The sequence below is a fragment of the Emiliania huxleyi genome (assembly GCF_000372725.1).
Source record: "Emiliania huxleyi CCMP1516 unplaced genomic scaffold EMIHUscaffold_427, whole genome shotgun sequence".
NCBI lineage: Eukaryota > Haptophyta > Isochrysidales > Noelaerhabdaceae > Emiliania > Emiliania huxleyi.
The window spans coordinates 49,022-73,887 of NW_005198776.1; the positions used below are offsets into that span (position 1 = coordinate 49,022).

Here is a 24,866-nt window from a genome sequence, read left to right on the forward strand (position 1 = left end):
GGGGGGGGGGGAGGGGGGGGCTCCGGCGCCTAGACCGGTAGCGAGTCGCCTATAGTCCCTAGCCGCGTATGCACGCGCGAACACGGCCTCACCGCGAGAGAGAGTACACAAGTTACAGCGCTATCTCTCAGGAGTCAGGTCGAGACACATGCCTCTCTGTCCCCGTCTCCGACATGAGCATGATCATAAAAGATAAATTATAAAAAATTAAATAACATGTATATTTTGGGATTTGGCGGTCGCGGAGAGAGAAGCAACAACGACTCCCTCCGCACATGATGCACATGTATATGCGTGTGACGGGGGAGAGGGGAGTGTGAGAAACCGTGAGAACATGTGACCCAAAATCGATTGACCAATGAGAAACATGACTCGTCATGAGACTGCGCGCGCCGGTGCGACCCGCGGGGCCTCTATGCGTCGCCCCTTCACCCGAGCCAGCGCCGCAAAGCGCTTCGCCGCCGCCTCGGCCACCTCCTCGAGCCTCTCCAGCCGCGCAAGCCGCCTCTGGCTCTCGAGCGCAGACTGCGCCTCGGCCGCAGCAAACTCGCCCAAGGACACCACCCCGCGCTGCACAGGCGGTGCTCCGGCGGGAGGGCCCCCTCCTGCGGCTGCGTGCTGCTCGTCCAGCGCCCGCACCTCTCGCGTCAAAGTGGCGCGGTCGACTGCCGCACACAGCCTCTCGCGCAGCGCCGCCGCCTCGAGCCGCGCCTGCGCCGCCGCAATCTCGGCCTCCGCGCACGAGGCCCTCGCCTCGCGGCCAGCGCGCAGGCGCGAGAGCTCGACGTTCGCCGCGGCGAGCCGCGCCTCCGTGCTCGCCATCTCGGCGCGAGACGTCTCTTGCTCGCGCCGCATCTCCTCAACGCGCGACTGCGCCTCGGCGTGGGCCGCCGCCAGCAGCGTCGCGTGGATCTGCGCCTGACGCTGGTGCCGCTCGCGCTCCTCGGCGGAGCGTGCTCGCTCCTCGCGCAGCGCCCTGACCTCCTCGCGCAGTGCCGCGATGGTCTCGTCGGCCGCACTCGCCGTCGCCGTCGCCGCAGCCACCGCCACCGCCGCCGCCGGAGCGGCGTCCGCCGGCTCAGCCCTGGCAGCGGGCGGTGACGAGTGGACTCTGCTCACGCGCACGCGGGCCAGCTCGCCCCGGTTGGCCTCGAGGCGTGCCTGCAGCGTCGCCGTGGCACAGACCCGTGGAGACGGAGGCATGTCGCTCGCGGAGTAGTTGGAGTAGTTGCGCCCGTAGTTGCTGTCGATGGGGGGGTCGCGCGGTATGCCGGATGTCGTTGGTGTGGCGCTGGTGGGGCCGTCAGATTCGGCTCTCTATACCCCGGACGTGTGAGTGGAAAGGAGGATTTCAGGTATAATTCATGTATGGGAGTATGCTAGTACAACACTGCTGAACTGAAATACACACGTATTTCCAGTCCAATCACAAGTACACATACTTTAAATACTTGATTTTATCTCTTTCAGTGTGTGGGCGAAGTAGCGGAGTAACTGGGAGGCTGCGGCGCAATACGACGCAATATGGCAGTAGGCGCGGCACGCTAGGACGTATGCAGGTACGCCGGGCGCCTCCCAGAGTATGGGTACTGGTGTACTGCATCATAATTGGGTATGTCGAGCCTTGGAGTATCGCAGTATCTCGGAAGCACCAGTGCAGTATCTGCCAGTATTCTCCAGTATTCTCCAGTATGGCCCAGTACAGCAGTATGAGGGGAGGCATCGGGCCAGACAGTGACACAGCAGGTAGCGCGCCTCTGGCTCAATTTTGCTCTTCTTGAAACCGGTGATGCTGCGCAGTTTTGCCAGGGCCGCCACTGTCCTCGTGTTTGATCCCGACCGAGTGCGCAACGTCGGGAAGCGACACATACGTAATGTGTGCATGTGCATGTGCACATCGAGGGGGAGAGGTGAGAAGCTGGCAGTAGCTCCAAAGTCGCAATCGTTGGCGTTGGAATGGGACGGCTCGAGCAAATGCATCAATCCCGCAGTGCCGAAGGTAGTGGTAACAGGATGTTGTACGGGGGTGCGCACGGCAAGAGTTCTCACGAATGCTGGTGCCGGCTGTATTTGGCGCTGCGTGTCAGCACAGGAGTATGTCTGGCCAGGCAAGCTGAATGTGGACATCTCGTCCCCGTTCCTAAATGAATGAAGAGACCAAACTTTGGAGCCGCTCTTGTCCTGGGCAACGTCCTGTCGCGTTTGCCAGTCTGCGGTCGCGCTATCTGCCAGCCTCGTTCGTTGCACCAAGACGGCAGCCGTGCGCACGAGGTATGTGCGTGAGTCGTTTTTGTGTGTGCGGTTCGGGAAACATGCGATTCAATGCGCAGTGGCGCGTCGCCTTTGCTGGAGAGTCGACGGCGGCCTCTCGAGTGGCAAGTCCTCAACATGAAAAAAACAAAAGAAGGAGCGAAGCAGAGTCTTCAATACCTAAATTTGGGGGGACGCACGAATATGAGGTTTGTGCGACACATGCATTCGGTCGGCATGCTCGCCCTCGTGGCGGGCATGCCCCTGACCTACACCGTGCGGGACTGTGGCACCAGGCGCGGTACACTGTATGACACTGGCTTCCTTCCAAGCACGTTGCAGACGGCTTGGGACAAATACAGCGGCGCGGTCGGCAATGTCCTGCCGCCCACCAGAAGCGACCACAAGCGGATTGTGTGGTCATCTGCTTGCGTGTGCGATGTGTTGTGGCGCAGATTGCGCTTGTGCGATGTGTTGTGGCGCAGATTGCGCTTGCGTCCCAAGCCATTGGCCTGGTGCAGCGCCAGCCCCCCGTTTTCTGATTCGAATATTTCAGTAAAGCAGAGGCTTTCTTTTCTTTTTCCAGGCGCGGTCGGGGGCACTTGGGGTGCGGCGCGACTTGCACTAGTGCGCGTTCCGTGGGGCTTGGCGACAGAGCGATCGCCGTGCTGTGGATCATCGGGGCACAAATCCACAAAGGCCTCTCCTCCCTCCGCGTTGCGACGAGCTCAGCCACAAGTACGACGGTTGCGGACTGCGCATTCTGGGGACGGTGGACACAATCCATTGGTTCATCCCGTCTGGTGCGTCCCGTCCTAGCACCCCTGCTCGATCGCCGTGTTCCACCACCACCCACGAGAGTCACATCTCATGAGTCACACCTCGCCACAGTCAAACTCGCATCAGTGGGAGTGGGAAGAGGCGGCGTGGTGGCTCTGCGTGTGCGTGGGCGCGCGCGCACCTGCAACCACAACCTGTTTGTGATGCCGCTGCAGGATAGGCCGGCCTCTTCAGGATGCCTCGTTGCCTCTTTAGGACTGCCCATCGACGAGCGCTGGATCAATCCATTGAGCAAGGACCGCCCAGCAGCAGTTGCAGTATGCGGCCGGCATTAAGCTAGCTAGCCCTTGCAAGGCCAGGTGCGCCGCCGAGCGCCGCTGCTAGCAGTTGCAACCTGGGAGTGTGAGTTCTGGCTCCGGGTGCTCTAGTGAGTCTGGCAGCCGAGTGGTAGATCCCGCCGCAGCACTGCACATGCACCAGTATGGAGCAGTATTCTCCAGTATTCTCCAGTATGCCCCAGTACAGCAGTACGGATGGAGCTGTGATGCAGTATCCAAGTATGATTACTTCGCCGTATTGGGATATGGTGTGCATGTGAGGTACAGCAGTAAGGGGAGGTATCTCATGCAGTATTGCAGTATGATGAGACTGCATGTCGCGTATCAGGCTGTACCCACGTACCGGTTGCGCTGGCTCGGTGTACGGGAGTGGGGATATCTGACCAAACTAGAGGAACGCATCAGGGCAGCTATGGCAATATTGGCGGCTATTCTTGCAATATTGTAGTACGACACAGACGCGGCGAGATAAAAATACCTCATATCTGAGATCCTTCCTTCCACTGAAGGCTTGCACGGCCCACATCGCCGGATTCGTGCACGGTATTCGGATTTTGCTATTTGCTCGTGTGGGGGTATATCGCAGATTTGTCAATGGTACCGCGTCTGCGACGCGGGCGCCTTGCGGGCAGAGCCCTTAGCCACCCCGTTTTATCTTGCGCGGTCAAAAAGCGCCCGCGCCAAACACCGCCTCGGCGGAGCCTCCGTCCGAGGGGGAAGGGGAGGCGAGACCGACGTTTTTGCAATTCTTTTTCTGATTCCTCCTTCCCCCCCCCCCCCCACAACAGCCGCAACACTCTCACTCTCTCACCGGGGGCAGCCCGCTCACCTCCCGTTCGAGCAGACGCACTGCCCCATCAGCGTCGACACGGCCGAGGCGCACACGTCCAGGGTCTCCAAGACCTGCGGGCTCACGCCGAGCCGCGACGCGCGCCGCCTCGCCATCAGCGCCTCGCCGAGAGCGAGCGGCGCCCCCGGCGTCGAGCACGCGGTGCACGCGGCGCCCGCGGCGGCGGCGGCGTCCGCCGCGGCGGCGGCGGCGTCCGCGGCGGCGCCCGCGGCGCCCACCTCCTCGGCGCGCCGTGCCCCCGCGTCGGTCGCCTCCGCCCAGGCGGCCGCCGCCGCGGTCGCCTCCTGCAGCACCTCGTGCAGGTCCGCGCACGCCTCGTCGAGCACCGCCGGGAAGCCCATCAAGTCGCGGGGCCTCTCGGACCAGACGCGCCAGAGATGCACCGCCAGCTCCGTGTGGAGCTCCTGCAGCGGCTGCAGGCCGCCGCGGAGGAGGAGCTCGTGCAGCGTCCGCTCGGGGCACCGGCGCCGCGCCGACCTCCGCAGCGGCGACGCGACGCGCAGGTTGACCCCAAAGTAGGCTTGCAGCACCGCCGTGGCGTTGATCGACGCGGCGGCGAGGGGGAAGCCCGCCCGCGCCGCGGCGGCCAGTGGCACGCGGCCCGAGTTGACCACCGCCAGCAGGTGGTGCAGGCCCATCACGCCCGCGCCGCGAAAGTCCTTGGCCGCCTCCTCGCTCTGAAAGCCGAGGTCCTTCCAGCGCTCCGTCGAGGGCGCAAAGGCGTCCGCGTCCGCGGCGCCAAAGGCGGCCGTCCACAGCGCGCGCAGTAGGTACTCGTGCGCGGCGGGATGGAAGCTCGTGCACGCCTCTTCGCGCATCCGTGAGAAAGTTGACATGAGGTCTTCCAGCTCGCGCTGATGGCTGCTCAGGCCGTCGGCGTGCGCGCGGGGCGCGGTGTTGGGGTCAAGCGGAGACAGCGGCACGATGGTGGCGACTCGGGCCATGGCCAGCCCAGAGGCGGGCACGCCTTCCCACAACGCGAGCACAACGGCTTGTCGTGCGAAAAAGAATTTTAGCACGGACTCCCAACCTGTGTTAGTGCCAGTGCGCGCCAGTCCCGTGCCCAGTGTTGTGCGAAAAAGAATTTTGAAGGCACGCACAGTGAACCCTGCCCAGCCCCCCCTTGGGTTGTCTGCTTCTTTCTTTCTTTCTTTTTGCCCAGCCCCCCTCCGTGTCGCGATGCGCTCCCCACTCCCGTTCCCCGGTGTCCCTGATCGTCCTTCCAAAATCCTGCTCGTGCAGGTGGGGACCACCCTGTCCTCCTCCCATCCCTCGTTTGGTTTGTCTGTTTTCTTTCTTTCTTTTACCCGGCACGGGACTGGCGTGTGCGAAAAAGAACGGGCGTGCTGCGGCGACTCCAAGTGCTCCAAGACCAAGTCGCAAGTGCTCCGCTGCCTGCGTCTCCTGCAGGACGCCGCTCTACCCCAGGCTGGTGAGTTCGGCGCAGGGGGCCGTCCCACAGCGCCACCTCGACCTCCTGCAGGCACACGACATCGGCATCGAGCCTCCCGAGCATGGCGACGATCGCGGCCTCGCGCTTCGGCCAGGCGAGCGTGGCGGGCCGCGCCACCCAAGGGTAGCGGGCTAGCGGCTCAGCGGCGCAACGGTCGGCGCGTACCACGACACGACGGATAGGCTGTGGGGCCGGCGCCGAGAGCGAGTGTCGCGAGCGGGACTCATTCACAGCCTTATGTTCCTACTGTCTGAATTCGCGGAGCCAAGAAATTTTTATACATGAGGGTATCAAGCGAACCAGTTTAGACCATGTTTAGACCATGTTTAGACCACGGCTGAACACGAACCAGATTAGTCCTGTTTACGATAAACTGGGTCTAAACAGGGCTCGGCCTGGCCCTGGGTGGGGGGCCCCATTAGCCATACCAGGTTTAGACCCGGTTTAGGGCGCCCCTAGCTAGCTCCGCCGCCGCGGCCGCGCTGTGGCTGCGGAAGCGGCAGCGTGCAGCCGCCCTCTGCCTCGGGCCGGACAGCACACCTGGCACACTTGCACCGCGCAACAACAGCCTCGCCGATCAGGCGCACGGTCGGTGTTAGGGCGCGACGTCGGGCGCGGCGACAGACCAGCTGGCGGCGCCTGCGCCTGGCAAGAAGCGGAAGCGCGTTGATTTCAACGGCCGCAAAGGTGCTAGTAGAAGTGGTGTTGGGTTGAGCAGTGGTACTCACTGCCCCTCACCAAATGCTTGCAGGCGATGTTCCTGGCCTCGCTCCCGACGTACCGCGCGAAAGATGAGGGGACGCGCTGCGGCTTCTGCAAGCAGATCTTCGACACGGCGAAGCTGTCGGAAGAGTCCTCGACGCGGCCGCGTGGACCCTCAAGATTGCCATGCACAACCTCGACCAGCGCGAGAAGAAGCAAGGCCGCTGACTGACGCTTGCGCGTGCCGCTGAGAGCCGCGTCTCTCTCAGAGCAGGCAGGGGAGCTAGGCGGGGGGGAGGGAGGTGCGGGCTACGCGGGGGCGAGGGGGGGAGGAACCCCATTAGCCATACCAGGTTTAGACCCGGTTTATCGTAAACAGGACTAATCTGGTTCGTGTTTAGCAGTCGTCTAAACTGGTCTAAACTGGTTCGCTTGGAACCCTCCTTTATACGCAATACGTCCATTTTTGGAGCTTGGAATACGGCGTATTCCATGGAATACGTGGAATACGAGTGGAATACGGCAGAATACAGGCCTCTGGGAGGTCATTTGGAATACGTGGAAAACGTATTCTGGCAGGACTGTGTTATGTTATTGAGAAGAAATACGTGCAATGGCGCTGTGCGCCGCTCTGTGAGAGGTTGAGGAGCGAGCCCTGGTTCACAGTAGAGACACAAAGAACCTCGCATACGACGACAGTGCAACACTGGGCACGGGACGGGCACCCCCCGCGTGAGCACCACACTCCTCTCCTTAAAATCCGTGGTCAGCAGCCATGGTGAGGCTTGTCGTGCTCGCCGGCGTGGCCGCTGTGCTCCTCCTGCTCGGCAACAACGTCCGCTGGGCGCAGCCGCAGCCGCAGCCGCAGCAGCGGGCCGGCCAGCTTGCGCCGGCCGCGCTCACCGACGCATGGGTACTCACCACCTTCACCGACGGGAGGGTGCTCGGCGAGGGCATGCACGTGCTTGGCCTAACGCTCGGAGGCGGGCCGGCCGCCTTTGTGCCGCTCACCGGCGACCCGCTCGTCTTCACGCCCGGCCGGGACGCGCGAGGCGCCGCGTGGGCGGGCGGCGAGCCGACCGTGTTCCGCGACCCGTCGGTCGCCTTTCACGACGGCTGGTTCCACCTCGTCTTCACGACGGAGCTGTGCGCCGGCCTGCCGACGCTCGCCTTTCATTGCGACCGGCGCCAGCGGCGCGACGGCCTGCCAGCCCGCTTCGGGTACGCTCGCTCCCGCGACCTGCTCTCGTGGAGCGACTCGAGGCCGGTGACGGTCCCACTCCCGGGGGCGTGCAACGTGTGGGCGCCGGAGATCTACCTGCTGACGCGCGCGGAGGCGGCCTCGCGCGGCCCTCTCTCCGCCGACGGCCGGCTCGCGGTGGCAATGGTGGTCGTCTCAATCTCGACGCCGGCCTCGGGGAGCGAGGAGCTGAGCGACTGCCCGTGGGACTTTGGGCCGAGCGCGGGCGCCTCGCGGCACCGCCCGTACCAGATGCTCACCTCGGACTTCGAGCGGTGGACGCCTCCCGCGCTGCTGTTCGAGCCTCTCTACGCCGAGTCGGCGATCGACGCGCTGCTGTTCCGAGCGCCGCACCCGCCCAACAAGTCGGAGGCGCGCGGGGCGCCGCCTCGACCCGACCGACTCTCCGGCGGGCCGGGTGCGGAGCGGACGTACGTCGTCTACAAGAGCGAGAAGAATGGCGACCCGTCCTCGCCGTGCGAGTGGCGTCGCGGGCAGCGAGGCGCCCCGCTCGGCGCGGCTCGCTGCACGCTCGTCCTGCGGCTGCTGGTCGGCCCGTCGCCGTTCGGGCCCTTCGCCGCTGCGCCGCTCGACAGGACGCCTGTATGGAGCGACGCAATCTCGCACCAGTGCGCCGAGGGGCCCGCACTCTTCATCATGCCAGGCGAGAGGCAGCCGAGAGGCGGCCGAGAGGTAAAACCTCTTCCGCACGCCCTGCCCTCAGCACGGAGCGAGCTGCTGTTCAGAGAGAGTAGTGTGGCAGTGGGGTCGCAGGATGCCCGGGTCGCCTCGGGGCGGCCCCGCGCGGAGAGGTGGGTGGAGGGAGCCTTCCCTTAGCCCTCTCTGAGCCTCGAGCCTCCGCTATAGGCTCGGCGGCGTGGGTCGTCCTCTACGACGGCTACCGCACCGACTGCCCGCTCAAGCTCGCCGCACCGCCCGGTCATCAAGCCTGCGAGCGGCTCGTCTCGTCCGGCCTCGACGGAGGCCGGCCGGCCGCCGCCTCTGCCTCCGAGCCCGCAGCACAGTGCACCTACCGCGGCCGGCCGGGGCTGGGCGCGCTGGTGAGCGACGATTTGCGCAGCTGGCGCGACGGCGCGCACGTCGCGAGCACCATCCCGCGCCACCACAAGCACGGCACCGCGCTGCAGCTCAGCGGCGAGGCGCTCTGCGCCCTCTGCGGCGGGATCGGGGGGGTGGCGCCGCACGCGCGAGAAGCGCGACGGCTCTGGGAGCCGGTCACGGGCATGATCGAGCTCTGCGCCCGGACAGCGTGCGGTACAAGTTCAAGTTGAGGGCTTACTGCGTTGGGTTTGTGGCCTGGAGAGGGAGACGCGACACGCGCGACCCCGCCGGCGCCGAAAAACGAAGCGGTGTGCGTGTGGAGAAATAAAGACATATAACGGGCGCATGCCAGGGCCGCGCCCCGGCGGTCTTGCCGAGCAGGCTCTCCACAGGGCCCACATTACGCGGCGTATCTCATATTTCATATGGTTCATGCGGGCTCAATATGCATCGCCGAGACTGCGCGCGCGAGACAATCCAGTCTCGCACGTCGAAAGGCGGCCAGCGCCTTTATGGCGCGGGCTCGCCCGACGACTGCTGGCCGGCGGTCGACTGGCTAGCCGACTTGGGGACTTGCTGCCGCGTCATCGCACCCCGAGTGCGGCCTTGACCGCGTCGTAAAGCACCAACTGCAGCGTCACGATCAGCCCCATCTGCACCAGCCGCGCCCTGAAGCCCGCCAGCAGCCCGCGCGGGCCGAGCCGCTCGGCGAGGCCCGCCAGCCCACCCGGCGGGGGGGCGACGCAGAGGTCGCCGTCCTCGGTGCTGTAGCACGAGACTTGCGAGAGCAGCGCGTCGCCCGGCTGCGAAGCCAGCGTCGACAGCGCGGCGGCGGCGGCGGCGGCAGCGGCGGTCGACGCCCAGCGAGGCAGCGGTCCGGCGGCGAAGAGCTCCGACAGGGCGTCGAAGGAGACCTGCTTCGGCCGTGTAGGGCTAGACACTTCCTAGACACGTCCTAGACACGTCCTAGACACGTCCTAGACAAGACCTGCTTCGCGGCCGTGTAGGGCAGCTGCTTGGCGAGCGTCGCGGGCACGCCGCGGAAGAGCCCTACGGCCCCGGCGCCGACGCGTCACGGACGTGCGCTCGCCTCGCCGCCCGCGCCAGCCTCCACAAGCGCGCCTCCCGGCCCCTCTTCCCGAAACAGCAGGCCCGCCGCGCCGAGCATGCCCGCGCCAGCATAGTCGGGGTCGGAGACCTGCCGTATCCGCGTCGCCTCGGCGGGCGCGACGACGAGCGACGCGATCGCGCCCGCCAGCAGCCCGGCCAGTAGCGGGCCGAGCCACAGAGCGGAGCCGCCCGCGCCGAGCCGGACAAGCAGCGCAGCGAGAGGCGCCTTGACGCGCTCGTACGCGCCAAACTTGAGCGCGCCCTCGATGCCGTACCCGAGCAGCGTCGGCTTCAGGCCGGTGAGCAGCGCGGACGCTCCCTCCTCCCTCACCACCCGGGCGAGGCCCTCATGCAGCTGGATGCCCGAGTACGACGGCACCTGAGGGCGGCGAGGCGGCGGCGGTGGCCGTCAGCGGCGGGCCGCAGAGAAGGGAGACGCGCTGCCGTATGCTGGCGGCTGGCGGGAGAAGGCGCCGCGCTCACCGTCTGCTGGCGCGTCTTGACGACGTCGACCGGGCAGGCGATGCCGTGCGAGACCGCAGCACAGACGCCGCCCGCGAGCGCATACTGCCAACCGCCCGTCATCGCCACGCCGCCGCGACTCCGTCTCGCGACAATGCTGCGGCAGGGAGCGGCGGCGTGGCCGGCCGCGCAGTGGGCCAGCGCGCCGAAGCAGCTTGGAGGCGGGGTGGCCGCCCGCCAGCCACTAGCCGCAGGAAGACGCCAGGCGGTGAGCGCGGCGAGGAGCGCGGCTCTTCGCGGCGACATATATTGCAATGAGCGGCGAGCAAAAAAAAATGTTCGAAAGGAGAAATCGACGTGAGTGTGTGTGTGTGTGTGTGTGTGTGTGTGTGTAATCGACGACCGCGAGGTGGCATGAAGGTCGCTGCGAGAATTGGCGAGAAACTGTGACGAGAGATCAGACGGCCATGGGCAAACAGACGGGAGACGGCTAGCACCACACTCCTTCCTTTCGCTTTCCGGAAAATCCCTGTGAGGCGAGCAACAATACGGGAATGTACGCGTAAGAGCCACATACACTGAAAAACGTGTGTCCCTAGCGAGCCGGAAAAAGAATTTCGCGCCGCGAGATTCATTCCAAACTTGTGCCCACCCCCATCACGCCCATGAGGGTGCAGGCTGCGCTGCTCGTCGCCGTCGCAGCAAGAGGTGGAGCTGGTACTCAAAATTGCACGGTCTACATCGCGGATCCGGGCACGGAATTCAACTCGGCCTCTACCTCTGAGTTTCCGGGCAGCGCCACTCCCGAGAAGCACGTCGCACACTGGATGCACACCGGGCTGCTCTCATCTGCCCTGCGGACATCAAGGATTCAGGAGGCTAGAGTCATATTCGTTGCTCACTACTTTCTCAAACACCAGGAGAAGGGCTGGACCCTGCACGACTGGAAGAGGCAGCTGAAGGGCGGCCCTGCGCGCCTCTTCAATGGGAACACAGAGCTGCTCCGTCGCTGGCGAGATCGCCCGTTCGATTTTGCGATCGCACCCATGCTGCCATCGTGTGCGGAGGTACGTGCTCCCGTGTGGCTCGATATGGCTCGATGGGTCGTCATCAACCCATGGTGCATCTACCGGCACGGCTACGACATCGTTGCGCCGCCCATCGTGTCCCCATCTCCAGCGAGCGACGCGTCGCCACGCGCAAACGCTCGTCGTCACTTCATCACGTACGTCGGAAAGCTTCGCAAGCCATACCTCCAGCCCCCCATGACCAAGCTCCGCTTCCTCATGTGGTCGCACCTGCGAGCTCACCCGAACGTCACATTTCTCGCAGAGGACGTCCAAAAGGCCGCCGCTCCATACCTGCCCTCCGACGGCAGCGCGCAGCCGCGGTGCGCGGTGTGCAAGTTCAGCTGCAAACAGTGCATCGCCCTCCCCCCTGCGACGGCGCACCTCCCGCTCAGTGTTGGCTCGATGGAGGAAGTGCAGTCGAGGGCCCACTACCAAACGTACCTCAAAAATTCCACCTTTTGTCTCGTCCTGCGCGGCGACCACGAGAACTCGCGCCGATTCTCAGAGGCGATCCTGGCCGGCTGCGTCCCCGTGCTGATCGCCGACATGCCGGCCTGGCCCTTTGCCCGGCGCCTCGACTACAAGAAGTTCAGTTACGAGTTCAGCTGGGCTGGCGCGAGCAGGGACCCTTTGCTCGTCGTCAACGGTGCGCGCCATTGCCCGTTGTTCCCCATAGCAAGCTTCTCACCCTTGCCTTTTCTGGTCCACTCAGAACTGCTGCGGCTTCCAGCCGGAGAGATCGCCGTGAAGCAGCGGGAGCTCGCTCGCGTGCGCCCCCTCTTTCAATACCGTGCCGACGCGGACCGCCCTGGCGCGGTGCAGCAGCTGGTGCAGGACCTGTGCGCGAGCCCAACCAAGACGACAGAGCTGATGAGCGTCGTCGCGCGAGGCACGCACAAGCGCCCGTCAAAGCCTTCTCGTGGCCTCGCCGGTGGTGCCGACGGCCATGCCAAGAGGCTCGGCTACCCTGGCAGGACTTCGCTGTATGAATTGCGCGTCTCCACCAGAAGATGAGGGTGTGACAACTGACGTGATGGTAAGCCCCAGGGGTCGCTCATCAGGCGCACCGTGAATAAATTAGACTGGAGGAGAAGCGAAAGAGGATCAGGACGTTCCCAAAGAACATATCTAGGGCCAGGCTGCAGGCACAACCGGCCGCGCGCGACGGACTTGAGAGATGGATATATAGTCCTCGACCCGTCGTACCGACTACCGTCGACCGCGCTCAGACGCGGCCATATGTGATTGTGGGTTGTCGGCGCGGACCATATGTTTTTTTGCTTGGCCGGCCCTGATGATGAAGGCCCGCGAGAGGAGCGCGACCGCGGGCACCCGCGTGCCGCGAGGCGGGAATGTAGGCCATGCGGCACGCGCCACGGAGCCGGACGAGACTCGACTTCAGGACCACAAATACATTATACATGACCACAACCACATGCCGACATGCAAAGTTAACACGACAAAGACCGAATATGGACACATGGTATGCCAATGCTCAGGACGATGGACAGAACGCTCAGACCATGGCGCCATCCCCGGCCGGAGCGGCGGCCGCCGTCTTCCCGCGGGCGCGCACCCTGCGCAGCAGCACTAGCAGCGTGAGGAGCAGCAGCACGACCAGGGCGAGCAGGCAGAGCTCGTACACGATCTCGGTGGAGACGATGAGCCCGGGGAGGTCGGCGCGTAGGATGAGGCCCCGCGCCGCCGCATTGTAGAACGGGGTGGAGGAGGATGTCACGACGGCGACTAGCGAGAGCGGCTCGCCGTGCAGGTACGAGGAGATGGCCCGCTCGAGCGCTATGGCCTCGGCCGCGTTGTCTGGCGACTCGATGACGGCGCGCGCGACGAGGCGGCTCCGACCGCGGGGGAGAGACACGTCGGACAGGCGGGCACGCACGAAGGGGACGCCAACCTCGGCGGCGGTGGGGGGGGGCACGTCGCCGGTCGGTGGGGCGACCGCCGCCCGGAGAGGCACGCGCGACGAGTGGCGCACGGAAGGCGCCTCCGCCCCCGCCCCCGCCCCCACCCCCGCCTCCGCCTCCGCCTCCGCCTCCGCCTCGCTGCGGACAAAGCCGAGCGGCGCCCGCCACGAGGGCAGCCGCAGCCGAGGCACCTGCAGCCGAGGCACCTGCAGCCGAGGCACCTCCGGCAGGAGACGACTCGCCTCGGGGAGGAAGTGCGCCACCCGCGACCGGACCTACGCCCTCCGCCGATAGAGGTGTCAGGCGGGAGCCCGGGGAGAGAGGGCTGGGCAGGGTGCTCGCACCCGGCCAAGCAGTACGGCAGGATCCTCCGACGCCGGATCGCCTGCGGCAGCAGGCGCCTCCGAGACGGGCACGCGCGGCGCAGCGTGCGGCGGCGGGACGGGGTGCTTCCCCGCGTGCAGGAGCACCGACGCAGTGAGGTCGCCGAGGCCGCCGATGCCGAAGGAGGAGTTGTTTTCGACCTCGAGCTCCACCTCGAACTGATGGCTCCGCAAACCGACGAGTGGGCTCACGCTCCGCACGACTCTCCTCAGCAGCGGGAAGGCGCCGCCCTCTCGCAGCGCGTTGAGCCGCAGGCCGAGCACCGAGGGCGGCTCTCGCAGCGAGATGCCGAAGCCGCGCCCGCCGCGCAGCGAGAGCGACTTTGCCAGCCGGATGCCCGGGATGGACAGCGTGCCGATCCCGCCGCAGCTGGTCGTCTTGCCGAGAAAGGCGAGGGCCGCCACCGCGCCGCTCTCCTTGGAGCAGCCGTAGTCCTCCCCGCGCAGCTGCACCGTCACCACCGCCCAGATCTGCACCTGCAGCACGTCGCGGTAGACGGCGGCGACGGAGAGGCGCCTCAGCGCCGCCGCCTGCCGCGGATCCACGCTGAGCACGCCGCGGAGCGTCGCTCGCATCCGGCCGCCGCCCGCGATCTTGAGCGGCGTCGACCGCAGCTGGCCCACACTCTCGCCCTCGAACTCGACGTTGATGTCTGCGCTCGACACCGTGAAGCTCGCCGGACCGGACTGGCCGCCGCCGATGGGAGGCGTGTCGATCGTAGCCTCGACCTCGACGTAGATCTGCAGCAGCCCCTGCGGGAGCGCCCGGCCCGAGCGCAGAGACTGCAGCTTGGCCGAGTGGAGTTGGACAGATGTCCTATCAAGCACGAACTGCGCCAGCGACGCAGCAGGCCCGACTCTCAGCGCTTGCGCGAGTCCGAGGCTGAGAAGCAGCAGCAGGCGCCGCAACAGCCGGTGATGCCACATGGCGTGCGACCTTTCGACGAGCGACCTTTCGGCGAGCGACCTTTCGGCGAGCGACCTTTGGCGAGTGATGAGGAGCTATCCCGTCCTTGGGACCGAGGTGTGTCCAGGATGTTTTTCTTTTGAGAGCGCCTTCGTTGTTAATAGTACAAACCCAATGGTCCCTTGCGAGCGATCCGTCGTCGCAGTCGCGCACACTCACACGCCACGCCGCACCGCGCGCCCACCCGCTGCCCCGCCCAGGCGGGATTTTCCTTTTGCCTTTTTATCTTATTTTCGAGATCCCTCCTCGCCGCGGCATCCGACTCGTCTGTGGGCGAAGGGCGATCGACTCCTCCTCAGCGCCGATATTTTGCCGCGATCCCCTCCGCGGCATCCGACTCGTCCGCCAATTGCGCAAGCTGCGCCAGCAAGCTCGAGCTGCTGCACGAGGTGTTGCTCGCGGCCGTAGCGCCGGGTGGCTGGCTGCCGGAGGGCGGCGGCGCGGCGACGGCGATGGCCGCCCCCTTGCGCGAGACGCAATCGTCCGCCTTGGTCCTCGCCTTGGCCCCCTTGCGCGCGGGAGGGTGCCCGCTCGCCAGCTCGACAAGAGAGACCTGCCTCGCGAGCGCCCCCTCCTCCTCCCGCGCGACGCCTCCGCCCGCGCCGCTCGCCCGCTCCAGCCCCCACAGCCTCTGAAGGACGGCGCTCATGGCGCGGGTCAGCGGCTCGCTCGGAAGCAGGGCCGCGAGCTCGAGTAGCGTCGGCGCGAGCCCTTCCCTGCCAAAGAGGTCGAGCGTCAGCTCGACATACTCCCTCGCCGCAGCCTCGAGCGTCGACGCGCCGGCGGCGCCCTTCCCTGACGATGCGAACGCGGCCGACGCCTCCTTGAAGGGGCCGAGCAGCTGCTCCTCGTCGCCCGCGCCGGCGACGGCGGCGGCTCGCGCCGACAGGGCCGCCAGCAGCGCGCGGTGGCGGCGGGCGGCGTCCGCCCGATCCGACGGAGGCGGAGGCAGCGCCGCCCAGCGCCCCGCCCCTCCCGCCGCCGCGCCTCCCACCCCTCCAGCTGCCCCTGCTGCCCCTGCCGCCCCTGCCGCCCCTGCCGCCGCCGGCTCGAGCGCCTTGCGGCGGGGGCGCTCCAAACTCAGCTGCTCCAAACTTGGAGTGACTCCAAGCGGCCGCGCTGCTGCGGCGGCCGCGGAGGCCGCAGCGGCGGCCGCGGCCGCCGCCTCGGCCCTCTCCCGCTCCTCTGTCGCTTCTGCTGCAGCCGCGACCGCAGCCGCAGCCGCAGCCGCCTCCTCCGCCTCCTCCGCCCTGTGCACCGCCTCCAGCGCGACCGCCTCCTGCGCCTTGCGCTGCTTGGCCGCCGCCTTCTTCTGCCCCTTGCTCTTCGCGGGCGCGGGCGCGGGCGCCGAGCTCACCGGCCCGCGAGCGACCGAAGACGAGGCTGCGCCGCCGCCGCCAGACATGACGCACGCGTCTGGCCGGTAGTTGCCGCCACGCTGCCGCCCGGCACCGCCGATGAGCGGGCCCGCAGCGACGACGGTCCTCGGCGGCGCGGCGGCTTGGGCGCCGCTTCCTCCACCGCCGCTTCCTCCACCGCCGGCGCGCGCGCCGCGCCGCTGCTGCCTTTCCCACGCCACCGAGAGAGGCCGCTGGGCCGCCACCCGGCTCTGGTCGAGGGAGGGGAAGGAGAGCTCCGGCGGAGGGCCCGGCTCGCGCGGGGCGGGCCCGGCAGCGGGCCGCGGGGCAGGCGCGGCAGGCTGTGGGGCGGGCGCCGCTCGCGCCAAAGGCGCCGCTCGCGCCAAAGGCGCTGCTCGCGCCAAAGGCGCTGCTCCCCGAGGCGGAGGCACTGCCGCCCCGTGCCCCGCCCACCGGGCTGGCTCCCCGCCTGAGCGGCCCGACGCCGCGCCCGGCACGGCATCGTCGTCGACGAGGAGGAAGCCATCGTAGTGGCTGCTGATGGCGGGCTCGTCGGGCAGACGGCGGCCGCGGCCGAGTAGCGGGCTCCGCTCGACGTCGCGACTCGCCGCCGCCGCGGGAGAGCGAGCGGCAAAGAGCGACTGCAGCACGGCGGACGCCTCCTCTCGCAGGGCCGCGACCTGGTTGCCGCTGCCATCCGACGCAAACTCGTCGCGGTGGTCAAAGGCGTAGGCGACTCGCGCCGCGGGCAGACGGTGCGAGGCGAGGTACCCGTCGAGGCGAGCACACTCCGACCGCTCGAGCGCCCGGCGGGAGATCGGGTGCTCAAACCGGCCCGTGCTGACGAGGTACGACGCGAGGACGTTGCCGTCGAAGAGGTCGTTGTCGGAGGGGTGGTCCAAGTCCGCGGCGAGCGAGAAGGGCGGATAGCCGAGGGCTGCGAGCGGCTCGAGCGAGATTGGGTCCACCAGCCCCTCGGCGCCGCTCGAGCGCGGCGAGCCGAGGTTCTCGCGCCCAATCGGGGCCGGGGTGACGGGCGCTTTGAGAGGCGCATGCCGCACCGCCGCGACAATCGCGCCGCCGCCGTGGCCCGTGGGCTGGTCGAGGGCCTTGTTGGCCTGCAGCTCGGCGGCCACCTCGCGATAGCGTGCCACGCACTCCCGCTTTGGGCGGCCGGTGTGCTCGGCGATGCGCTGCCAGCGCTCCTCCTTCCCGAGGCTACTGGGGTACAGGCGGAGCGCGTCCTGCAAGCGGCTGTGGGCCTCCGCGCTCCACTCCATCGGCTCGGTCCGTGCACGATTTCCGCTTGCGGCGCGACGCCGCTTCTCGTGAACCACCAAAGAATTCAAACAAAAGAACTCTCTCTCGCAGCACACAGGCTCGACACAGGTGCGAACTGGCGCGTGCTAGTACTATCACCGGCACACCACCGGAGCCGCCTAAGCGACTCCGTTAAGAACGGCAATGCACTTAGCTCCGTGCACAATGCCGCTGTCCCCGCACGCTAGCTCGTTCACCGTCTGCCACGCCACGGCGGTGTGGAGAACGACAGACAAGCGCTGCATCTGCAGCCCGTGCCAGTTCTTGGTGGTCCATGTGACCTCATCGAGGTGCTGAGCGTGCGAAAGTTTGTTACTCAGCTGGTCCGCCGCCTGCCGAAGAATTCTGCGGACGCCGTCCCCGAAGCCGCCGAACGTCTCGAAGTCGAGCAAACGCAGGTCGCAATTCTTCTCCCGCGCAAACGTAGTCGCCCTTCTTGTAGGGGGCCGTCACAGGTGCCCCCGCCTCCGCCTCCCCCTCACTCTCCCCCTCCTCCTCTTCCAAAGAATTTACAGGGCCTTTTGCTAAATGCCTGTGTTTGCCACGAAGTGACAAGGGAGAGAACGACGAGAGTGGGACGGCCGCGAGGTGGCATGAAGGTTGCAGCGAGGAGCGGCGAGAGACTGCGAAAAGAGATACGAAGAGGCAGACTCCCCAGGGTGGGCGACGGCTAGCGCATCACACTCTCCTCTCCTTAAAATCCCTGTGTGGTGGCGGCGTGCCGTGTGCGGCTATGCTCAAATTCTTCTCTCGCGCACGACCTGATTGAAAATTCTTCTCTGTGTAAAATTCTTCTCTCGACATGAAACGTCCGCGACCGCGGGCACGCCCACCGGCACCGTCTGGCCCCACTCAACCCAATGTTGGGCCTGACGGACGCGCACCGCCGCGACATCCGGAGGGCGTTCGACCTCTTCGACCAGGCCGGCCACGGCGTCATCGACGTCAGCGCGCTCCGGGTGGTCTTCCGCGCCCTCGGCTTTGAGCTCGGCCACGATGAAGTGAGAGCAGCAGAAGCCGCAGAGAGAGAGGAGCGCGGGGTCAGCGAGGGACGGCTAGAACCGTTGGCATTCCATCCCGCCTCCCCTCTCACCGCCAACTTTGACCAGGTCCCCGCTTTGACCAGGTGTGTGGCATGCTGAGCGACCAATCGAGGGGTGCAAATGCCGTGGACTTTAGCGAGATGCTGACCCTCGTCCAAAAAATGGGCGAGCGAGAGAGCAGCGGGGAGCACGGGCGCGCGTTCCGTCTCTTTGACAGCGGTAGCGGCGGCGTCTCATTTGAGAGCTTGCGGCAGGTCACGCGTGGTCTGGGCGAGGAGATGCCGGACGAGTATAGTTGGCTTCGGAGGAGGCGATCTTCACCACGCTTGGTGTGAGCACAGGCGAGGAGATGACGGACGAGGAGTTGGCGGAGATGATTTCGAGCGCCGACCTCGACGAGGACGGCTTGGTGCGAGAGGAGATATTATCCACGATGGGACTTGAAGCCGGAAATTTGAAAGGAAAGGCACCACGTTGCCTTGACATTGCGGTCCGGGTGCGACCGTGCCTCGTCAGGTGAGCGAGGAGGAGTTTCGGCACGCGCTGAGGGGGCAAACGAGCAAAGCTCGGGATCGTGGGTAGGGGATTGGGAGTGGTTAAGGGGGTGGCGGGGCAGGCGGCGCGCAAGCGCCATAGAGCGTGCGGTGGAAACGTGAGAAACGGCTACTCGAAGGTCGTCGGCTCGTCGAGGTTGGAGAAGATGAGGGGGGAACGAGGAGGGGAATGGGCGGTCGGCGTCGGGGTAGAAGCAACAGGGCGTACGGGGTAGTCGTCACATTCCTGCCCCGCAAGGGCGGGGCTGTCGCGCTGTCCTGGAAAGTGAGAAACGCCCGGCAGCGTGACGCACAACTTTAACCTCCCATACGTCGATACGTGTTTGGGCTCCTCCTTCGCTGTTCCATCCCCTCATCTCTTTCCCGCCTAGGCGGGGCGATGGGCGGGCGCGCGGTGCGGTGCAGCGTGTGTGTGTGTGTGACTGTGTGACAAGGCCGACGAGAGTGAGCGAGAGGGACCCCTACCGGCAAAAAACAGGCGAGCGCAGGGGCGGTCCTGCAGCGTGCAGGTGCACTCCACCTAGAGTAGGCTGCTGCAGATCTCTTTTACCTGTCGAGACGTATGAGTGTTCAAACATGAAACAACATCGCGCACATGGAACACTGTTCCGAACACCGCGCGTACTGGCGCGTAGAGTACAGCAGTACACGTCTCACGTGCGCCGGGCCGCATCCAAGGCGCATCCACAGCGTGTACGTGCGCTCTATTAGTATCACCTTGTATTAGAGCTAGTTCCCCTCCCTGACGAACTCTGGGAGTACTTGGAGCACACTTGGAGTCTGTGCGATCAGCTAATAGACACCAGACGCGAAACACGACGCACACCTCAACCGACATCGCCGCTTGGAACTCTTTCGCTCTCGTTTCTGCATACGTGTATTGCACCTCGCAGGCATCATGGCGGGCATCCGATGATGAGGCCTCAATGCGACATGGGGGGGCGCCTGCTCACGCGCAAGCGGCCATCGGCGGGCTTCAGGGTCAAGAAGTAGTCGGACTTCGGAGGCCGAACCAGCTCCAGCTTGTATCCGGTGACAATCAAGGCGAGGAACCGTTTGAGCTCCGCCAACGCGAGCGTCTGGCCGACGCAATTTCGCCGGCCAGTTGAAAAGGGCATGAAGTTCTCCTTCAGCGATGGCTCGACATTTTTCAGCCATCGCTCTGGTTTGAAGGTTCCGGCGTCCTGCACCGGCGCCGTCCGATGGACCGGCAGGAAAGGGATGGAGCAAATCGCACCCGCGGGGATGACAGCACCGTCCGAGAGAGCCAGGTCCTCGGCCAGCACGCGGAGTGAGCCCATCGCAGCGACGGGCCAGAGGCGCATAGACTCGTTGATCACTGCGGCGAGGTACTCTGAGCGCTCAGGTGCTACCTCGTTGTTCGAGCGCAAATCCGCAGCAAGCCGGTCTGCGATCTCCGGGTGGGCCGCAAGCTCGTATAGCGTCCACGCGAGCGTGAAGCCAGTCGTGTCGTGGCCCGCGATCAGGAACGTCACCACGTCCGCCGCGCGCTCTTGCTCGTGCGCGTAGTTCGGGTTGCTCACGAGCTTCCCGATTATGGTCGCGTCAAGCTCCTCGCGCTCGGAAGCGGACGCCGCCGCCTCGCGACGAGAACGGAATTCTTCCATGACCTCATTGGCGATGCGCATCAGCTCGACTGCGGCGCGGCCTGCCGCGCGCGCCTCGGGGATGGCAAACGCCATCAGCTTGCGGAGCGGGTTGTTTGTGCGCTTTAGGGCGTACTCGATTAGCGCCGGCTCGACCGCCTCGAGAAACCGCAGCCCCATACCTGAGGAATCGCCGCCGCCACGCAGCATTCCAAAGTCAAACCCCGCCAGCACTGTCTCGCCCAGCACGTCGATCATCAACTCGATCATTAGCTGTGCGGCATCAAACTCCTCGCCAGAGGCTGATAGCACGTCGAGCCGGAGGCCGAGCGCAGCGCACGATTGAAGGGCGTCAAGTTTGTCCCGGATGAGCGAGCTGGTGAACGCGTGAGAGACCCCCTTCCGAGCATGCGCCCACCGCGGCCCATCGGGAGAGGTGAAGAAGCTTGCCCAGCCCGCGGTCATGCCATCGAAGTTGGAGTAGAGGGATGGTTTGTCAGCGGCGCGTGCTCGCAGCACCGCACGCGCCGTCGGCCCGTCCGCGATGACTACCCACGGCCTCCACTGCGGTACACGCATCCTGAATACGCGGCCAGGGTACTTTTGAGCCAGGCTCAGCACGAACCAGGGCGCATCGCTGGTCGTCATTGCTGCGATTGTTGTGAACATGCTCTCCGTCGCGAGCGGCGGCAAGCGCTTGCGGTCCCGCACGCACAGGAAGTAGACGATCAGGAGGCAGAGCAGAGCAACGCTGAGTTCACCGAGGAACGCCATGGTTCTGGAGCTAACGCTAAGCGACTCCCGTGAGGCCGGCGGGCGCGTCGCATCAAAAAGCCAAAAACCAAAAAAAAAACAACGCGACGACGGCGCTCTGGATGGGGCGTGACCTCCTGCCTCCAACCTCCTTCCTTTTTGAGCAGGTGTGACGCCGCGCGAGCGACGCTCCGAGATCGCCCGAGATAGCGCGGCGCGGCCCCGAGATCGCCCGAGATAGCGCGAGATCGCCCGAGATCGCGCGGCGCGGCCCGGGGCGAGGTGGATGGGTTGGGAGCGAGGGGGCGGAAGTGATCAGTGCGGTAGAGGGTCAGCTCGAGGCGCGTGAGCCGGACTTGTGAGCCGGACCACCCCCTCTTGTTCTCTGCGTTGTTGAGCCAGGACTCAACATACTCGGGCTGTTGCCATCCCAAACTGTCACTCCCCTTTCTCCCGGCCGAGGTGGGGCGCGCGCGGGGGCGGCGGGTGTGAGGGATGTCTGTGAGCCCGAGAGCGATATGCCATGTCCGCCTTGCGTTTGTTTTCATAACATCGAAGGCTAAGCTCAAAAGCAAACTCGCTCCCCCCCCCCCCCCCCCCGGGGGGGGGAACCTTCTTTTGTACCAAGGTAGGATTGAGAGCAGCGCTGCTCTCAATCCTAGAAGTCGAAGGATTGTGAGCAGCGCTCCTCGCAATCGTAGCATCTCTGTACGATTGCTAGCCCTGCCTGACGCTCGCAATCCTACATACATCTTCTTTCTTTCTATCTCAGACTAAGAGCAGCTCCGCCACAATGTGACTGTGGTGACGCCTACGACTACTACCAGCGCGCTCGCCGCCTCGGCATTCTGCGGCTCCTGTGCTTTGCATCGCTTGGTGGTCGCAGTGCACTGCCCAATCCAGCAGCAGCCGGTCTTTGGACCGCGATCGGCACTGATAGCGTTGCCCAGGCCGCGCTGACGCGTGGGGGCTGCTCCGGCGCTCGCTTCTATGGGGCCGGTTGTTGGCGAAACGGCAACGTCTCTGCGCGGCTCTATCGGGCCAAACATCGTACGTCCACCTGTGCAGCGCCATGCGCGGTAGTTGCACGTTCTGAAAATGCCGGGCGAACCCACTCAGCTCTGTCTGTACTCTCTCGGCTCTCGCTCGCGCGGGATGACCCCGCAACACCGCTACACAGGTCGGGACTGCACACGTACTGCGTGTAAGTAAGGCTCCTCTTCACAGACATTTGGAGAAGCACCTTATCAGCTGGTCGGCCGCCATGTGGGCCTCCGGGCCTGCTGCGGCGGCGCGGCCGGTTGAGGCCGGGCTCGGCCCGGCCCGCGACGGCTGGCCGCCGACGAGCGCGCTCGCGCTGCTCGTCAAAATGGCGGCGGTGTCGACTGCGGCGACGGTCGTTCAGTCGCTCAGCGCTCAGGGCGTCTGTCGTCTGTCGTCTGTCGTCTGTTGTCGCATTTCGCACACGCGCGATCCCGCAGCCAAAAGCTGCTCGCTCGAACCGCGGCCGACTCTGCCATCGCGGCGGCAGCTGTTGAGCTCTCCAGAAGACAGGGTGCCTGATATGCTGCCTCCCTGCGGATGCTGCCGGCGAGCCTGGCGGTCCGCTGTACAAGGAAGTGCTGACTCGATGCCCCCCCGCAATCTTCTACCCCCACGACTCGGAACGCGAATGTGACAGGACCATCGGGTCCTTCGGCCACCAAAGCGAGATCACCCTTCGAGAGCAGCTGAGTCTGCCTCTGGCCTCGCCTCCCTCTCCTTCAGGCATTCGTGGCATCCTATGGGTCGTCCAGAGTATCGACCTCTGGCTTGTCAGTCGCGGTCACTTGATGACCCGCATGAGAAGTACAGCGATCGCCATCTCGCTGGCCTCTCCGCAAGGCCCCCCGACCGCGTCGAACTCAACGGCGCGGGCTCTCTCGGCTACGGGACCGGCCCCAGCTAGCCAGCTTCGGCTGAGGGCTGACAAGCTGCCGAGCCCAAATCACTGTGACAGTCGTGATTTCTTGTGTTGGTTTTCAAAAATCTCTCTCTCAGACCTTGTTATTGAGAAGAAGATACCTCCTAGGGCGCTAGCCGCTGCGCGCTGACCGCTGTTCACTGGACACAGCGCAGTGTCTTCCCCCATGCGCGCGCCCCATGGCCATTCCCCATTGCCACAGCCCACACGCACAGCAACGATTAGCGAGACAGGGGCGCTCTCGACTCGCCACGTCCTTTCGTTGCAATTCTAAAAACGTATCTATTGTATGAAAAGTGCGCCGCCTCACGGTCGGCCGGGCGTAGTAAGGGAGGCGAGGGCTGGCCGCGCCGACGAGCTCGACGATGTTGCTGCGGGCGCGGCGGTGCCGCCGCCCCAGAACCACGAGCTGAGTGCGGTGGGCAGCGCCGTGATGGTCTCGGTGAGACTGCCCGTGAGGCCGGCGTAGCCGTCGGCTTGCGAGTCGCGCAGCAGGCTCGCGGGGCCGCCCCACCACGACTCCGAGTACTCTGCGATCCGCGCCTCCACCTTGGCCGTTTCCTCGGGCGAGAAGGAGAGCACCGTGCCCAGCACCCTTGCGAGGCGGATGTGCTCCTACGGGACATGTCTCGGGCGTGTCGTGGACGTGTCCAGGACATGCCCTCGCGAGGCAGGTGTGTGCTCCTCGTCGTCGGCGTCGCCATAGACGGCGAGCAGGAATGCGAGGGTCACGTTCTTGAGGTAGACGGCGTTGAGGCCCTGCTGCCGCTCGAGGTCGCGTCGCGTGACGGCCAGCTCCGCCTGTGGTGCGCCGCCTCTTCTTCTGAGAGTGACGAGTCGCGGTATCTCGCTCGCAATCCCCGGCCCTCAGCCTTGAGGGCGGACTCTTGCTTCATCAGGTGCGAGAGCACGCGGTGCGACTCCTTGAGCATCTTGCGCAGCGAGGCGAGCTGCGCGCGCAGCTTTTCCGCCTCGGCGTCGCGCTTGGCCTGGGGACAAAGGGCCACGGACGGGTCATGGACGTGCCGTGGCTGTGCCGCCCGCCTCGCGCCCTCCCCCCGCCTGGTCGCGCGCAATGTTGAACATCGCAGCCTCGGACGGCTTCCCCGTATCGAGCTGGCCCTCGAGCTCTGCGACGCGCCGCTCCCGCTGCTGCAGCGCACCCCTGTGCGCCGCGGCGTCGTCGTCGCGCCGGCGGGTCGCCGCGTCGAGCTTCGACTGCAGCTCCGCGCGCGCGCTCTCCGCCGCGCCCGCCGCCCGCCGCAACGCCTCCGCCTCGCCGCGCGCCTCCGCCAGCGCCGCCTCGGCCTGGTCGCGCTCTTCCCCCCGCCGCCGCGCCGCCTCGGCCTCCGCCTCGCGCCCTTTTGCGAGCTGCTGCCGCGCGGCGGAGAGCTCCGCCTCGAGCGATGCGCGCACGGAGCGGGCCGACCGGTACTCGGCCTCGGACTGGCGCAGCTTCGCCTCGAGCCGCGCGACGATCGCCTCGTGCTCCGACGCGCTGCTCAGGGCGGAACGCGCCTTGGACTGGACGGCGGTCGAGTGCTCCGTCTTCATGAGGAGCTCCTTCTGCACCGCGTCGAGTCGCGAGGCGAGTTCGTCCCGCTCCGCCTAACACAACCCGCGGCGTTGAGCCGACCGCGCGAGCCGCGGCCGACGGCCCGCCCTCCCCCTCCCTCCCC

At 66.0% G+C, this 24,866-nt stretch overlaps 11 protein-coding genes across 11 annotated transcripts; 4 read left to right on the top strand and 7 right to left on the bottom strand.

The window, feature by feature from the left end:
• Window positions 1-375: 375 nt before the first annotated feature.
• EMIHUDRAFT_370171 (hypothetical protein) lies at window positions 376-822 on the bottom strand (the record flags this gene model as incomplete). The annotated part of the gene is made up of 1 exon (XM_005769340.1): window positions 376-822. One exon carries the CDS (start codon window positions 820-822, stop codon window positions 376-378), a length of 447 nt encoding a protein of 148 aa, XP_005769397.1.
• Window positions 823-4,193: 3,371 nt separating this feature from the next.
• On the bottom strand, window positions 4,194-5,162 carry EMIHUDRAFT_244625 (hypothetical protein; the record flags this gene model as incomplete). The annotated part of the gene is made up of 3 exons (XM_005769341.1): window positions 4,194-4,319; window positions 4,437-4,622; window positions 4,815-5,162. The coding sequence occupies 3 exons, from the start codon at window positions 5,160-5,162 to the stop codon at window positions 4,194-4,196; spliced, it is 660 nt and encodes a 219-aa protein (XP_005769398.1).
• A 1,986-nt stretch (window positions 5,163-7,148) lies between these two features.
• Window positions 7,149-8,905, top strand: EMIHUDRAFT_244628 (hypothetical protein; the record flags this gene model as incomplete). Its single annotated transcript, XM_005769342.1, has 4 exons — window positions 7,149-7,373; window positions 7,518-8,242; window positions 8,388-8,425; window positions 8,481-8,905. 4 exons carry the CDS (start codon window positions 7,149-7,151, stop codon window positions 8,903-8,905), a joined length of 1,413 nt encoding a protein of 470 aa, XP_005769399.1.
• A 354-nt stretch (window positions 8,906-9,259) lies between these two features.
• Window positions 9,260-10,370, bottom strand: EMIHUDRAFT_118813 (hypothetical protein; the record flags this gene model as incomplete). The annotated part of the gene is made up of 4 exons (XM_005769343.1): window positions 9,260-9,619; window positions 9,664-9,725; window positions 9,756-10,164; window positions 10,269-10,370. 4 exons carry the CDS (start codon window positions 10,368-10,370, stop codon window positions 9,260-9,262), a joined length of 933 nt encoding a protein of 310 aa, XP_005769400.1.
• Window positions 10,371-10,912: 542 nt separating this feature from the next.
• EMIHUDRAFT_244630 (hypothetical protein) lies at window positions 10,913-12,331 on the top strand (the record flags this gene model as incomplete). The annotated part of the gene is made up of 2 exons (XM_005769344.1): window positions 10,913-11,963; window positions 12,030-12,331. 2 exons carry the CDS (start codon window positions 10,913-10,915, stop codon window positions 12,329-12,331), a joined length of 1,353 nt encoding a protein of 450 aa, XP_005769401.1.
• Window positions 12,332-12,710: 379 nt separating this feature from the next.
• EMIHUDRAFT_445315 (hypothetical protein) lies at window positions 12,711-13,329 on the bottom strand (the record flags this gene model as incomplete). Its single annotated transcript, XM_005769345.1, has 1 exon — window positions 12,711-13,329. A coding segment is annotated over one exon (561 nt), but the record flags the coding sequence as incomplete, so codon positions are not given.
• Window positions 13,330-14,884: 1,555 nt separating this feature from the next.
• Window positions 14,885-17,227, bottom strand: EMIHUDRAFT_118816 (hypothetical protein; the record flags this gene model as incomplete). The annotated part of the gene is made up of 2 exons (XM_005769346.1): window positions 14,885-16,198; window positions 16,379-17,227. The coding sequence occupies 2 exons, from the start codon at window positions 17,225-17,227 to the stop codon at window positions 14,885-14,887; spliced, it is 2,163 nt and encodes a 720-aa protein (XP_005769403.1).
• Window positions 17,228-18,127: 900 nt separating this feature from the next.
• EMIHUDRAFT_118817 (hypothetical protein) lies at window positions 18,128-18,892 on the top strand (the record flags this gene model as incomplete). Its single annotated transcript, XM_005769347.1, has 4 exons — window positions 18,128-18,268; window positions 18,394-18,574; window positions 18,652-18,719; window positions 18,827-18,892. 4 exons carry the CDS (start codon window positions 18,128-18,130, stop codon window positions 18,890-18,892), a joined length of 456 nt encoding a protein of 151 aa, XP_005769404.1.
• Window positions 18,893-19,787: 895 nt separating this feature from the next.
• On the bottom strand, window positions 19,788-21,245 carry EMIHUDRAFT_244635 (hypothetical protein; the record flags this gene model as incomplete). The annotated part of the gene is made up of 1 exon (XM_005769348.1): window positions 19,788-21,245. One exon carries the CDS (start codon window positions 21,243-21,245, stop codon window positions 19,788-19,790), a length of 1,458 nt encoding a protein of 485 aa, XP_005769405.1.
• Window positions 21,246-22,488: 1,243 nt separating this feature from the next.
• On the top strand, window positions 22,489-22,787 carry EMIHUDRAFT_244636 (hypothetical protein; the record flags this gene model as incomplete). Its single annotated transcript, XM_005769349.1, has 2 exons — window positions 22,489-22,628; window positions 22,706-22,787. The coding sequence occupies 2 exons, from the start codon at window positions 22,489-22,491 to the stop codon at window positions 22,785-22,787; spliced, it is 222 nt and encodes a 73-aa protein (XP_005769406.1).
• Window positions 22,788-22,987: 200 nt separating this feature from the next.
• On the bottom strand, window positions 22,988-24,741 carry EMIHUDRAFT_244637 (hypothetical protein; the record flags this gene model as incomplete). Its single annotated transcript, XM_005769350.1, has 6 exons — window positions 22,988-23,005; window positions 23,267-23,291; window positions 23,552-23,802; window positions 23,920-24,010; window positions 24,073-24,176; window positions 24,604-24,741. 6 exons carry the CDS (start codon window positions 24,739-24,741, stop codon window positions 22,988-22,990), a joined length of 627 nt encoding a protein of 208 aa, XP_005769407.1.
• Window positions 24,742-24,866: the final 125 nt, after the last annotated feature.